The sequence below is a fragment of the Hippocampus comes genome, unplaced genomic scaffold (assembly GCF_001891065.2).
Source record: "Hippocampus comes isolate QL1 unplaced genomic scaffold, H_comes_QL1_v1.1 scaffold378, whole genome shotgun sequence".
In the NCBI taxonomy this organism is placed as follows: Eukaryota; Metazoa; Chordata; class Actinopteri; order Syngnathiformes; family Syngnathidae; genus Hippocampus; species Hippocampus comes.
Window position 1 is genome coordinate 480009 of NW_017806061.1, and position 13367 is coordinate 493375.

Below are 13367 nucleotides of genomic sequence, written 5' to 3' on the forward strand. Positions count from 1 at the left end.
CCCCCACACCCCCTCCCCAAAGTTAACACGCGTCCCCACCCGCTGACATTTGAGCCATCTTGAACCAAATGATTCAAAACGGAAAGAGGACAGCGAGGCGGAGGCCGGACGCCGTCCCCGTCTACGAAGGCGCCTTCCCGTCGTTCCGTGCCGAAACTGCGGCCAGGCGGACTCACGAGCTAACAGGCTAACAGGCTAACGCGGGGGTAGCGGGCGGCGGCGCGCGCTCACGTACCTCTGAGGTCCAGTTCTCGGTCCCTCACCGGGTTCGTGTACTGAGCCGCCTGCTCGATCAGCTCCGCAGATAGCTTCACCATTTTCAGCCCGAATCCAAAGCAGCGAGACGATTCGCTTCTTTTCAACGCCGAGCATGCGGAAATGGCGCAGGCGACTGTCACCCGGAAATAATTCAACTTCCCGCTCGGACCGCCCCCTTTGTTTATTTCCGGTTCAATCCGAAGACGGCGGAAGCACGTTGTTCTGTTGTTCGGCTAGCTTAGCTGTGGTCGTAGTTTCAAGCCTCTTTAATATGTGGCGTGGGTTGCTCGCGCTCACAGCGGAGAGCATCCGACTCGACTGCCGAGACGCGCTTCACTCGAGTGACGTTGCTACAGTACGCGCGCGCAGATTATGGAGCAGCTTCCGGACAAACGCAAATTGCCCACCGTGTAGAGCCATTTTGATCTCCTTTTGGAGAAGAAGGTATTTATTCAAATCTCCTTGTCTCACCGAGTGCCTCTCGGATTTTTCACGTCTTATTCCATTGTGTGTGTGTGTGTGTGTGTTCTCCACAGCGGGGGAAAGAAACGCAACAGACTGAAATTTAAAATACTGGAGCATCTTATTTTTCGACACAAAAATGTGTGAAGACAAAGCCGACAAGAATCCTCATTCACGTGATTGAAACACAATGATACAATATGAATGCACGGATGTGAATGATATTGTATACACTTCATCATCAAATCAGTCCGTCAAGTGGGTTCGCTGCAGGGATTTTGAAGGTCCAGGAGGTGGAAGTGGTCAGCGGCGGCACAGTATCAACACAGTGTATCGACCTCATGGACCCATCACTAGTGCTGCCGAACGTGGCGAGAAAAGACAAAATTGACTTCAATACGCAATTGAAGCATATTGATCTGACGAGAGACGATGATTCGCGGGTGACCCTTCAGTCATACACCTTTGATGAGGTCAGCTGACTTGCACTCTCCCGCATATCATCGTTCTGCCGACAGAACCTGAGTGCCCTTTTTGTTGATGTCGTCGGCATCCCGCAGGTGTTCGCTCCTGGCGCCACCCAGCTTGAGATCTACAACACAGTTGTGCCTCCCGTATTGGATGATGTCCTCCGAGGGTTCAACTGCACCATAATTGCGTCAGTACACACACACACACAAGGCACCTGCCGACGGCCACCTCCTCGGGCGCCATTTTGGACTTGAATGATCAATGGAAATTGCACACTCCTCCCTAATTCGGTGGTGCGTTGAATTGTGGCCAGACATTGCAAATTCCCGGAGGGGCTGAACATTGTTCTTGGCGGATGCGTTGCAGTTACGGGCCGATGGGAACGGGCAAGACGCACACCATGGTGGGATCACGGGATTCGTATGCGGGCCGCAGGCGGCGCCAGGCAAGTTTGACGCGCCTTTCATTGGCCGATGGCCCCCCACCCGCCGCGAACGTTTCACGACCGCTTGGCTCTCGTAACGTTGGCAGGACTCGGATTCAGGCATCATCCCGAGGTTCATTTCCAACATTTTTGGGCACCCGGGTGGCCATGAATTCCCCATGAGCATGACAATGTGCGAGATACACTGCGGGGCTACCGCGGATCTGCTCCAAGAAGAGGTCAGGTCGCGCCACCGCCGGCAGAGAAGGCCAGCTGGAAGCCTGCGCAAAGTGAAGGTGCGCTCAGCATACGTGGCCTGGCAAATCCTCCGGCGCGGGCTCGCCAGGAGGAAGACGGCCCGCACGCCCTTCAACGCCCGCTCCAGGTTGGACGCCCGCCGCCCCGTCTTTGATTCGGGAAGGTTTTGACTTGCGGCGTTCACTTGTCTTGAATTTGTGCGCAGCCGCTCCCGCGTGGTCTTGCCCGTGACCGGCAGGAAGAGGAACCGGGATGGGACAACCACGACCGGGACACTCAACCTGGTAAAGCAAACTTCAAGGGACCGGACGAGTGTCGACACACGTGCCCGTGTCCTCAGACTCCGTTTTTTTTCCGTCATTTTTTTCCTCCAATTTGTCAATGCTTTGCAATGCTTTGCAATGCTTGATGCTGGTGCCACCCCTTGCGGGTTTGTGTCGGGTGCAGGTGGACCCGGCGTGCAGCCCGACCTTCGGGCACACCGTGGACGCGCCCAGGAACGTGACGAGTGATATCCATGAGTCGCTTGTGGCGCTGCGCCGCGTCATCGCAGCTCTGGTGCAGAGGAGTCCTCACATCCCATACAGGTGCAGCGCCCGCACGCACGCGTCCGATGACAGACGTCGATGGTGGAGCTGACCTGGTCGCTGGCCCACTTCCTGTAGAGACCACCCCTGTGACGTCGCTTAGCGGTTTATTTTCAAAATTCGCGCGCTTCGGTCTCCATTCGGATACAGCAGGTGACAATTTTAGAAAAAAAAATACATGTAGATAACCCTGAAATTGTAGCACAATATATTTTTAATATTTCCCTATGCCACCATAAAGAAGTCCTATCTGTGCTTGGAGCACATACCCCCCCCACCAGTCCGGGCTAATGCTAACCGCCATTATTAGCGCCCTTCAACATTCAGGCTAAACTCGAGACGGAATTGTCTTCGTTTTGTAACTGTCAAAGGACAAATATTAAGCTAAGCATGAAATAAATGTACTCACCACGTCTTTTCTGAATGTCTCACCGGAGCGTGCCTGGGCAACAGTGGGCAAAGAGCGTCGTCGTTAACTGCCAGCGCTGTCCTCCTCCTCCTGGGCAAACGGCTAGTGCCTCGCGAGGTTCACACCCAGTGAGCAGGGCCCTCGCCTGATTATTGTTTCGGGAGGGTTGTGGGGCGGTTACTCCCAATCCCCTCCGTTCCGGCGGGGCGAGCGCTGGACGCCTCACCCGCCGGCTGGTAGGCGTTTAGCCGCGTCAGGGGCCCAAGAGCCACTCGAAGGAATCCCACCACGCTAGACTACTTCTACTTCCTTCTCCTCCTCCTCCTCCTCCTCCTCCTTCTTCTTCTTCTCCTTCTTCTTCTTCTTCTTCTTCTTCTTAATTGGCGTGTAGCAGCTAACGTTTGTGGTCCTCTTACTGTATCGGAGTGTAGCAATACTTGAGTGTTGTCGATTAAAGTACGTACGAGGAAAAAAAAACAAAAAACACGAAAAATGAAAGCTTGTGTAAGTTCAGGGGTTCGTAGGTTTTGGATGGATTGCTCTTCGTTCGGAATGGGCAAAAAGGGGAGATGGACTTCGTTTGAACACAGCTCTTTTTATTTTTTAACGTCTGCCTCGCAACTCTTTTTTTTTTTCAAACAATCTCAATTGAACAAGTCACAATACAATTCTCAGTAAACAGAAAACAAAACGAACACGTTATTAATACATGTACTTATTCCAAACATTTGAACAAAAAGGGAAGCCAGGGGATTTTTAAACAAAAATTTCAAATAACGAGCATATAGCCAGAGTTTGAACAGCTTTCTTGTTTTTGGAATCCTTCATAGAACTCAGATACTGCTTTGTTTGAAAAAATAAAAAAAAGGTTTTGGTTTTGAATTACTCCATCTGGATTTGTGGATATGGAATTTAGCAATAATGATTATTAAATTTATAATGGTTCGATTAGTGTTTTTTCCCTTACTTTTGTAGAATCCAAATAGTACATTTTCCAGCATAGCATACAGTCAGAGTCAATACATTCAATAATCAATCTAGATACAGCTTTCCAAAATGTGTTGGTATACGGGCATATATATATATATATATATATACACACACACACATACACACATACAGTACAGGCATGGGGAGCACATAACTTCACACAGAAAGGTCGGCCCCCAGATTCAAACCGATGGCCTCTGCACTTGGAGGCAGACGTGCAAACCAGTTGACACCATGCCGCCCACTTCTTTTATTCATTCCAGAAATATTTCCATTTGTTTGTCCCCCAAACATACTTTGTCATCCGCCGCTATTTTTTGTAACTACGGAATGGACGTGTGATGTAATATTGGGTCAAAACGCGCAACGTGGTACCCGGTCCTGTCAATGTTCATTCGCAAAGCCTGTTTCCAGACAAAACGTGCATTTTTCCTTCCTAAAAAAAATCGGTGGATGGAAAAGCACCGAATTATTACTGAGACGAATAGAACCAAATCAACTGTTAAAAAACCAAACCAGAAAAAAAAGCGACACATATGCTCTTTTTCAAGTTTCTTTGGCTTCAAAACAAGTGACAATGTTCTTCCCTTGTGGTAAACGGGAAACGGAGTGGCCTTTGCCTTGACCACACGAATTGTCAAGCTCTTTCGGAAAAGTGTGACAAGGACGTGTGCACGCGCGTTTCGTGTTTTTTGTGCGTCGGGGTTCGTCGGGTTTTCTTCCGTTTTTTTTTTGGTTGCGCTTTTGTTTGTTGCGGTGGGGTTTTGTTCGGGCCGGCCTCGGAGGGGGCGTCGCTGTTATTCTGAAGTCATGATGACGGAAGTGACGACGATGACGCTTCCGAGCCCAGGCGGACTTTTGATTAAAGCTGACAGTTTTGACGCCTAAAACCCCGCAAGATGCAGTCGAGTTGGATGCGTGTGCAGGAGGCCGTTGCGAGCGAGAGTTTTGGAGCCGCGACGACGAGAGAGCAAAATGCAGCGCTGACAAGTTGAACCTCTGGGTTTTGCCTCGCCGCCGCCGCCGCTTCTTCTTCTGCCGCTGCCGCCGCCGCTGTCGCTTTTTCCTGCCGCCTGGACGCTGATTGGTTCGTCAAATGTCCACTCGCCGCGTGTCAGTCAACGTTCGTCGTCTCGAGTCGGCTTCTCGTCGCGCACTCGTCTCGGACGTCGCAATCACTTCGCTCCACGCTCGATGCCCGCGCGCAGTCCCAAACATTCCGCGGAACGTGTGACTGTTTGGGGCTAGCCTCCGCGGCTAACCAGCGCTAGCTTCCCGGCGCAACATTCGAGCCCAGCGGCGTCGCGTTCAGTCGCGCGTCGACGCCAAACGTCGAATCGGTCCACCCGAAGCGTCTTCGGGCTCTCGCTTCGACTCGGCCCCGCGGGCGCGCGCACTCGCACCCGCACCCGCGCCGTTAGCCCGCGCGGCTAACGGCGCTAGCACAAAGGACCGCGTTTATGGAGCGTCCCCTCCGCGCAAATGTCAACTCGGTCCACTCGAAGAAGTGTTTTGGTCGCAACTCCCGCGGCGCCGCCGTCGTCCGAGCTCCGCGCTCATCCTCTGACGGCGGTTGGGGGGCAGAGAGCGACTCGGGCAGTCGTTGGCTTCGTTCCGACTCGGCCGTCGCCTCGGAGAGATTTCCAGTGCGGCGACTGTCCGAGGCCACCTGGTCGGTCCCTCCGGCCCGCGAGCCGATTTGCAAAAGACGACCTAGCCACCCGCGTCTCGAGCTCAAACGAGTGATTGGGGAGTAGTCGTCCACTCAACCGCGCTCGGACGGAGATTTCAAGTGCGCGTTTCGGTCGGCGACGCGACACGACGAGATGCGTTTCGGAATGGCCGCTTGAACCCGAGTGCTCCGCGCCAAGAATTTTGCAAATGGGCGAAGCTTTCCGGAGCGGTCGAGGTCCTTTTCCCCTCAGGTGAGCTTTTGAGAAATGTTTCAAAGCGATCGCGCTTCCAGAAAATCCGCTCGCCTTCTCATTGGAGTCAGTCAGTCAGACGGGATCGAACTTGAGTCTTCCTCAATCGGTTTCTCCGCTTGTCTGAGCCGTTTGTGACCTCAACTCAGCTGTGTTTGTTTAAAACAACCAACGCCGTGTGCGCTCGGTGCATGGATTTAAATGTGAAATTGCACCATGATGGCGGGCTCTTGTCACGTTGATCATTTGAGCGGGTTAGCGCCGCCTTTGCCTTGACCCTCCACAATTTCTCCAGCTTTTCGTGTCCCTTTTTCTGGACGCGGCCATCATTCGGGATTCCCGTATCCCTCTGGCACTTTGATAGAGCGATTCACACCTTTTGTCTCGGCCAGATGCCCGTCGCGCACGTGACGTCGGAGTCGGCCGATCCTCCATCGTGCGTCACCAGTCGCTCCAGAATGCCGCCACTCGCCTCTCGACCGGGACTCGCGCGAGCGGGCGCGTGAACTCCTACTGCGCTATCCTTCCGCCGGCTCGTTTTGGAGTTCTTTTGAAGGTCCTGTGATTTGTTTTCAAATCTCGAACTGGCCTGTCCCCGCCTGACCTCCGTGCGCTCCCTCCCTGCCTGCTGCCTCAGCTCCGCACGGGACCGGACACTAGCGAGAAGGAAGCGGCGGCGCTGAGTTGACGGAGCCTTTTCCTTTGCCGCTCCCTCTTTGGAAGGAACATTCGGCAAGTCCCCTCGCTGCCTATCTTTAAAAAAAAAAATCCTCTTCAAACTCATTTTTATTCTTTAGCTTTTGACTCGGCGGGATGAGACCTGATTTTTTTTTCGCGTCAGTGTTTTTGTGCCTTCTACTGCCTTCCTTATTCCTGGATTGTACGTATCGAATGCGTTTTGCTCCGCGTACGCGGCGCCGGTTGTTTGAAAGTGCCCGAGAAACACAGCCGAGTTGAGAGACTTCACCTGACGTTGAGGCGGCACCGCTCTGTCAGGAGGCCGGTTGGCTCTCAGCACTTTGCCCGTCTGGATCCGGAAGTCCCGCGGGATCTCGGCCGGGAGCTCGGGAAGTGTCCGTCATCTCGATTCTCCGCACGTTTTATTTCTTGTTCTTTTTCGTTGTATGAACATGAATTCGGCACTTTAAAAACATGTTTTTTTTTTTTTGAAAAGCAGCCGGCTTTTCATCGTCTTTGGGTGAGGATCTTGTCTTGGGAATTGTACCGAGTGTCGGTTTAACCCCCGGCTGCAACCTTGGTGCGTTGCAGGAAATTCCAAGTGCGAGCTCGCAAGCGTCCGCTATGAAGAAGAGAAGTTTGTCTCTTCAGCTGATAAAAAGGTACGAGGCAACGCCGTCGCGGGAACCCGCCGCGATGCGGTGGCCGCGGTCGACCCCGAAAGCGACCGTTGACGACGTCGGCGGCGGCGGCGGCCTCTTTCAGCCCGTCTTTCCCTGCCAGAGGTCAGGTCGGAGATGAACCTTCCCGTTGCGAAATGTGATGGCAGGATGCTGAACTGCAGGAACCCCGAGCTCCACGAGGAGCTGCAGATCCAGGCGGCGGTGGCGGCGGGCGACGTGTACACGGTGCGGCGGATGCTGGAGCGCGGCTACTCGCCCAAGATCCGCGACGCCAACGGCTGGACCCTGCTGCACTTCTCGGCCGCCAAGAGCAAGGAGCGATGCGTGCGCGTCTTCCTGGAGCACGGAGGTCAGCCCCCGAACGTCCTCCCTCCCTTTCCTCGCGAGTCGTCGGCCCGGACGGGACGCCTTTCGCGCGAATCCCGAGACGCGAGCGCCACGTCGGGCCCCCGAAACGTCCGTCGGTCGCTTCTGCCCGCGCCGTGAAAAAGCGGGCGTACCCGGGGTACGGGGTCAACCCCTACGCGGAAATAGTGGTCTCGGGCGCCCGACGCCGACAAATAACGCGGCGGCTCGTCCCCCAGCCGACCCGACGGTGAAGGACTTCATCGGGGGCTTCACGGCGCTGCACTACGCCGCCATGCACGGGCGCGCCCGCATCGCCCGCCTGATGCTGGAGTCGGACTTCTGCGGCGACATCATCAACGCCAAGAGCTACGACGGCTGGACGCCGTTGCACGTGGCGGCCCACTACGGCCGAGACTCCTTCGTGCGCCTCCTGCTGGAGTTCCGCGCCCAGGTGGACCCGCTGAGCGACAAGGGCACCACGCCGCTGCAGCTGGCCATCATCCGCGAGCGCTCCAGCTGCGTGCGCATCCTGCTGGACCGCGGCGCCGACATCGACATTCAGAACGGCTTCCTGCTGCGCTACGCCGTCAGCAAGGGCAACCACTCGTACTGCCGCATGTTCCTGCAGCGCGGCGCCGACACCGACCTGGGCCGGCTGGAGGACGGCCAGACGCCGCTGCACCTGTCGGCGCTGCGCGACGACGTGCTGTGCGCGCAGATGCTCTACGCTTACGGCGCCGACACCAACGCCAGGAACTACGACGGCCAGACGCCCGCCGCCGTCTCCGTCGGCGTGTCCGGACACAGCAGGCCGTGCCTGGACTTCCTGCGGGACGTCACCAGTGAGTACAAAAACGGACGGGCGCCGCTTCGGCGGCCCGTCTTCCGCCGTGCTTTCAAAAAAAAAACCAAAAACAAACATTTCCCTTCAGGAGCGGAAAAGTTCTTTTTAACCGCGGGCACGCGCAAAGGAATTGAGTTCATTGGTCCATCGGCGACCTTTGTCATCAGTTGCGCTCGTCGTTGAGTTTGGGCAGCCCAAAGCGCCACGGCCGCGGCTCCTCATTCAAGAGTCGCTCACCGTCGACCGGCGAACAGCCGCGTCGGCGGGTCCTCGACCTCAGGGACGCCGCGCTCCCTCCCTTTTGTCGCGGGCCGCACCCTCGTTGGGCTTTTCTTCGGTGGGCCGTGAAACGGACTCGACGTAGGATGGCCTGGGATTGCACGTTCTCGCTCCTCATTCCGTTGATTTTGAAAAGCGCGACCGGTGACCCAACGGGCGTTGCGCTCTCTCCACCTTCTTCGAGTTTGGCAGCGGCGCTCCATCGGGCAGACGAACGGCGCGCGGATCAAAATCCAACGCCCGACGGCGCTTGCGGCTTGAGTCCCATCGGTAGCGCCCGACTTGACTCCCTCCCCCCGGCCGGGTGTGGTGTTTGCGTTTGTCCTCAGAGCGTCCCCGGAGCCTGCAGGACGCGTGTCGCATCAAGATCCGCCGGTGCGTCGGCCTGCGGCGGCTGTGCCTCCTGGAGGAGCTTCCCGTCGCCAAGGTCATGAAGGACTATCTCAAACACAAGTTTTAACGCCGCCGCGCACGACGCCGGGAACAAGTACGAAGAAGGCGGGGGTGAGGGGGGGGGGCGCTTACGCAATGACTCGCCTCCCCCAAGTCCCGGGCCGGCCGTCTGCCGTCTTCCTGCTGAGTTGCGGAAAGTGCGACTGGCCGCTTGCTGTCCGGTGTGTGTGTTGGCACAATGTAAATACCTGACAGATATTTTTCTACCTTTTATTTAAACACTGCTCATATTCAACGCGCGCGTGTGTGTGTGTTAGAATGGAGAAACTTGAGTTCTGAATCGCCACAGAAAGTTGTTCCCATTCTCAATGTGGAAGACGAACAATCATTTGTTGACTTTGTCACTTGCCGTCGGCGACCACGACGCGAGACCAATTCGCAAAACGCCGCAGCGAGCGGCCCCTCTTGTTGTCGTGGCGTTCTTCGAGCCGAACGCCTTGACTTCCCGCCATCCCGGAATAGTCGCCTCGCCGCGGGCGTCGCCGTGACAACACGGGTCACCGCGTCCACCGAACGAGTTGAATTTGTTGACACTTTCTTGCTCTGTTTGTCCCGTGAAACTTTGGTTTCTCTCCTCCGACTCGCCTGCGCCCCGATGAAGCGGAATTTCTCATTTGAACAAGTGTCTTCTTCCTCCCGATAGCCTAACTTGTTTCTCTCATTGAGATTCTGACCCCCCCGCCCCCCCAACTTGCATCAAGGGAGTCAGAAATCGTTGGGCGAGTTCCTTTGCGTTGTGCTTCTTGACATCTCGACGCTTCTCATCTCGGCATTTTGGGGGGGAAAGCAAGTGAGCGACTTCCTGAATGTACACCGATGTGCGGGGGGTGTCAATAAAGCTACCACGTCTCTGTTAAGCTGTGCTTGATTGATTGATTGATTGGGGGGCGGGGTTACGAAAGGGTTGCAGCTGAGCAGGTTGACTCGACGACAAGCTGGAGACGAGGCCTGCAAGCCCGAGGAAGAAGAGCAACTTCTGCACCCTGAACTGGTGGCCGGCCAATGGCAGGGCACACACACACACGAACTCATACACACGCCAAAGGACAATTTCGGGGCTTCCATTCACATGTCCCACAACACACAACGCACACGTCCATTGTGCGGGGTGTTTTGTTCGTGACGATTCAAGCGTGTTTTGAAGGTGTGGACCGGAAGCGTTTGTGTGACGTGCACTTTTGTGTGCCGTTGTTCTGGTCGGCGAAAAAGGAAGTGACTCGGGTGGGACTGCCGCAGTCTGGTGCGGTGCGACTCTTCGTCATTGCGTCCAAGCAACGAGCATCCACGTCGATGTCGCGCGGTGAGTGACTTTTCCAACTTTGCTCTCCGTTTGAGCTCATCGCCGCTGCAAAACTCAGCGGCGGGGGGGGGGGGCGGCGTGACATCACCCTGCGCCCCCTCCCCTCACATTTCATTTGGCGATCGCGATGATTGTCAAGCTTTTCAAAGAAAGCAAAACGCCCGCAAGTCAAGAAATGCGCCCGCCACGTGTGCCGCGTCTCGGTGGCTGAGGAAACCGTGAGTCAGTCGCCTCTGTTTTTTTTTTGGAAACGGTGGGAAATGAATCCACCAACCAAAGCAATCTTCAGTGAGCTACTTGCTCACGTATAAGGGTGCCGATCAATTCTCGCCACGAAAAAAAAAAGGATGGCATGATAACGCGATAACCTCAATGTGACATTCGATTGCGAAGAGGTTCACGTTATAAAGTGTTCATTTTTCACTTCTGCATCGGTCAAAACGGAGCCATTTCTTCCGGTTTTCAGGCGAGCGGCCGAGTCCTTTTTTTGCGTGTCCTAAATCAAAGTTGCCAGCCGTCTGAACCGGCCGCTCCGCAACATCAAAACAAGGGCGCGCGCTTAACAAAGACGCGAGAAGCAGACTCCCGTCCCGGAAGAAATTGCTTGGGTTTGCCTCGCCCGATGCGGAAGTCCGACCGATGACCAGATTTATCTTTGCAAGACCGAGAGAGGAGCCGCCGCGCCGTCGCCGCAGTTGAAACGAGCGCACCGCCCGCTTTCTCGAAGCAATTCGACTTCCGACGCGGCCGGCCGCTCTCATTTTGGCGCGTCAAAGAAATGATCAAATGTTTCCAGGGAACTAACTAACTAACTAACCCCTGTCACGTGCTCAAGGACGAGTCGTCGTTGCTTTTTGGCCTTCCGCCTTGGATGTCCTACTTTGGGAGCGGTCACTGAACGCCCCTCGACTCCATCGCCGAATCATTCCATCAGTCTTCACTTTCACCAAAAGTATTTCAAAAAGAAACGATAATAAAGCGGCTCATCTTGAACCGATGGTGACGTGCGTCACCGGAAGTTGTTGGCGCTCAGCGGTTTTTATCGTGATCATTATTCTCATTCGGAGTTTGTTTTGTACAATTCACCAAAAAAAAAAAAAAGGGAATCCGCAGGGCCCAGAGAAGCGTTTTCAAACGGTACGCGGGAGCGACCGTCGTTAACAGGCTATTGCTCATCATGGCATCCGCGTGCGTATGCGTGCGTGCGCAGCAACGGGTCGATCGCGGGAGGTTGGTTGATGGAAAAGTCAATCTTCGGTCCAAAAAGGTCGGCCACCCCTGGTCTCAATCAATCAGTATTGACTCGGAATACGGGACAGATGTGAAAAGCTCCTCAAGAGCAGTCTGACGTTTGCAATGTTTGTGTTGAGATGGATGCTTTTGGTGCGCCCGGGTGTGAAGGCGCTTTTGTGCCTTGTGCGCAGGCGCGGAGGGGAGCGTTAGCATGGACCGCGCCGGGGCGGACGCCGTCGGCGGTGAGTTTCGGCGCGTTTTGCTCGCTTCCCCTTTGGGGACGATCGCTCTCAAAGGGGAAGTGAAAGTCGACGGCCGCGCGGGATGCGGCGAACGCCTCGACGAGGGCCGTTTAGCTTTGAATTTGCACCGTTGTTATTCGAAATTCTCCTCAGCGTTTGGTTGTCGGCGCGCCGTGACATGCCGCCGTCTCAAAGTCTGACGTCTGGCCCGGTCCGGGACGCCGAATGAGATTTATCTGACGCCGCCACCGTCGCAAAGGCCCGTCTTACGGCCTTGCCGAACGCCGTCGCGTTTGTTTTCGCGATGTGAACGAGAAAGGAAAAAGAGCCCATTGAACAGCAACAACCCCCCCAAGACAAAAAACACATTTGAAATGGCGCTTCCCCCCCTGCATCGTGCACATACCCGGCGTGACGGCGACCTGATCTGACTGCAGCTGCAGCGACGATCGCCGCACGCGCACCTCGGCGATTCGGTGAACTCGGAGCGGCGGATCCCGGGTTGGCTTGCTCGCGAAAGCCGCTTTTGCGCTCGAGCGCGGAGCCTCTGCTCACGGCACGCGGGTTCGAGTCCTGCAACTTTTGATTGAGATTGATCGGGGCTCTGTCGCCGCCAGATGGCGCCGTTGAATTTTGCTCCCCAAACGCCAGATGGCGGCGAGGAGATTTCAGGAGCGCGCCTAACCGGGCCGTCTTTCATCCTGGAGCCCTTGAGAAAGAAAAAGAAAGACAAAAAGACCTCAGCGGCGCCCGCGGCTGACATCGTCGCCAGCCTCTGGCGCGCTGCTGTCAGAAGCTCGACATCCGAAAAGCGGCTCGGAGCGCGCGCGCGTCTGTCGAAAATCGCGGGAAAGGAAATCTGCGGTCGCGTGCGCCTTCAATCTTCGAATTTCGCGCCAGCAGAAAGTTCATCGTCTTTATCTTGCACCCGTTTAGGAGAAAATGGGCCCCCCGGTGACGACGGGGCCCCCTCGTGCCCCCCCCCCTCCCCGGCCAGCATCCGGAGGGCGTACGAGGCGGGCCGGCGCGAGACGGCGAGGGACCTGATCAGGAGGGCGGACAAGCGTGCCCACGCCGTGAGTGTCCGAGGCCGGCCCCGACGCCGCGTGGCCCGAAGCTCCGCCCCCGGGAGAACTCGCGCTCGAGCTGAGCCGGAACCCGTCTCAAACGCAACTGCGCGTGGCTTCGAGACAGCCGCCGCCGGCGCTCACCTCCAGACTCGGCTTTGACCGCAGCCGAGCGCGCGATCAACGTTCAGGCCGGGCTCGTATTTCCCACCAGGGGGCGCTCCGGCGGCTCGTTCGGCCCAAAGAGCCGCCGGATCGCATTGGGCGCCCCGCGCCGAGGTTCGTCGGTGCGTACCCACACCCGCGGAAAAGGCCCGCTGACAGCGGACGGAAGGGCGCCGGTGCGAACGCACCCCAAAAGCGCCCTCGTTTCGCCTCGGAGCCGGGAGCCCACCGGAACTCGCATCCCGCAACCGGATCGGCGGTTTGGAGCTCGGCTCGAGCGCCGCCGCCCCC

At 56.3% G+C, this 13367-nt stretch overlaps 2 protein-coding genes across 9 annotated transcripts in view; both read left to right on the forward strand.

The window, feature by feature from the left end:
- The first annotated feature begins 4579 nt into the window (after positions 1–4579).
- asb7 (ankyrin repeat and SOCS box containing 7) overlaps positions 4580–13367 on the forward strand; it is a 17312-nt gene continuing 8524 nt past the window's right edge. The window contains exons 1-5 of one of the 8 annotated variants that reach the window (XM_019893252.1): positions 4580–5784; positions 7054–7124; positions 7253–7494; positions 7730–8335; positions 8946–9133. In XM_019893252.1, the coding sequence (XP_019748811.1) occupies positions 7087–7124; positions 7253–7494; positions 7730–8335; positions 8946–9076 (1017 nt within the window). In that variant the 5' untranslated portion in view covers positions 4580–5784; positions 7054–7086 and the 3' untranslated portion in view covers positions 9077–9133. The other 7 variants (XM_019893251.1, XM_019893253.1, XM_019893258.1 and 4 more) reach the window with 7 other exon arrangements.
- The window catches only part of lrrk1 (leucine-rich repeat kinase 1), a 17422-nt gene continuing 16409 nt past the window's right edge, over positions 12355–13367 (forward strand). Inside the window, 1 exon segment of the mRNA XM_019893263.1 lies at positions 12355–12920. Within this exon segment, the coding sequence (XP_019748822.1) occupies positions 12462–12920 (459 nt within the window). The 5' untranslated portion in view covers positions 12355–12461.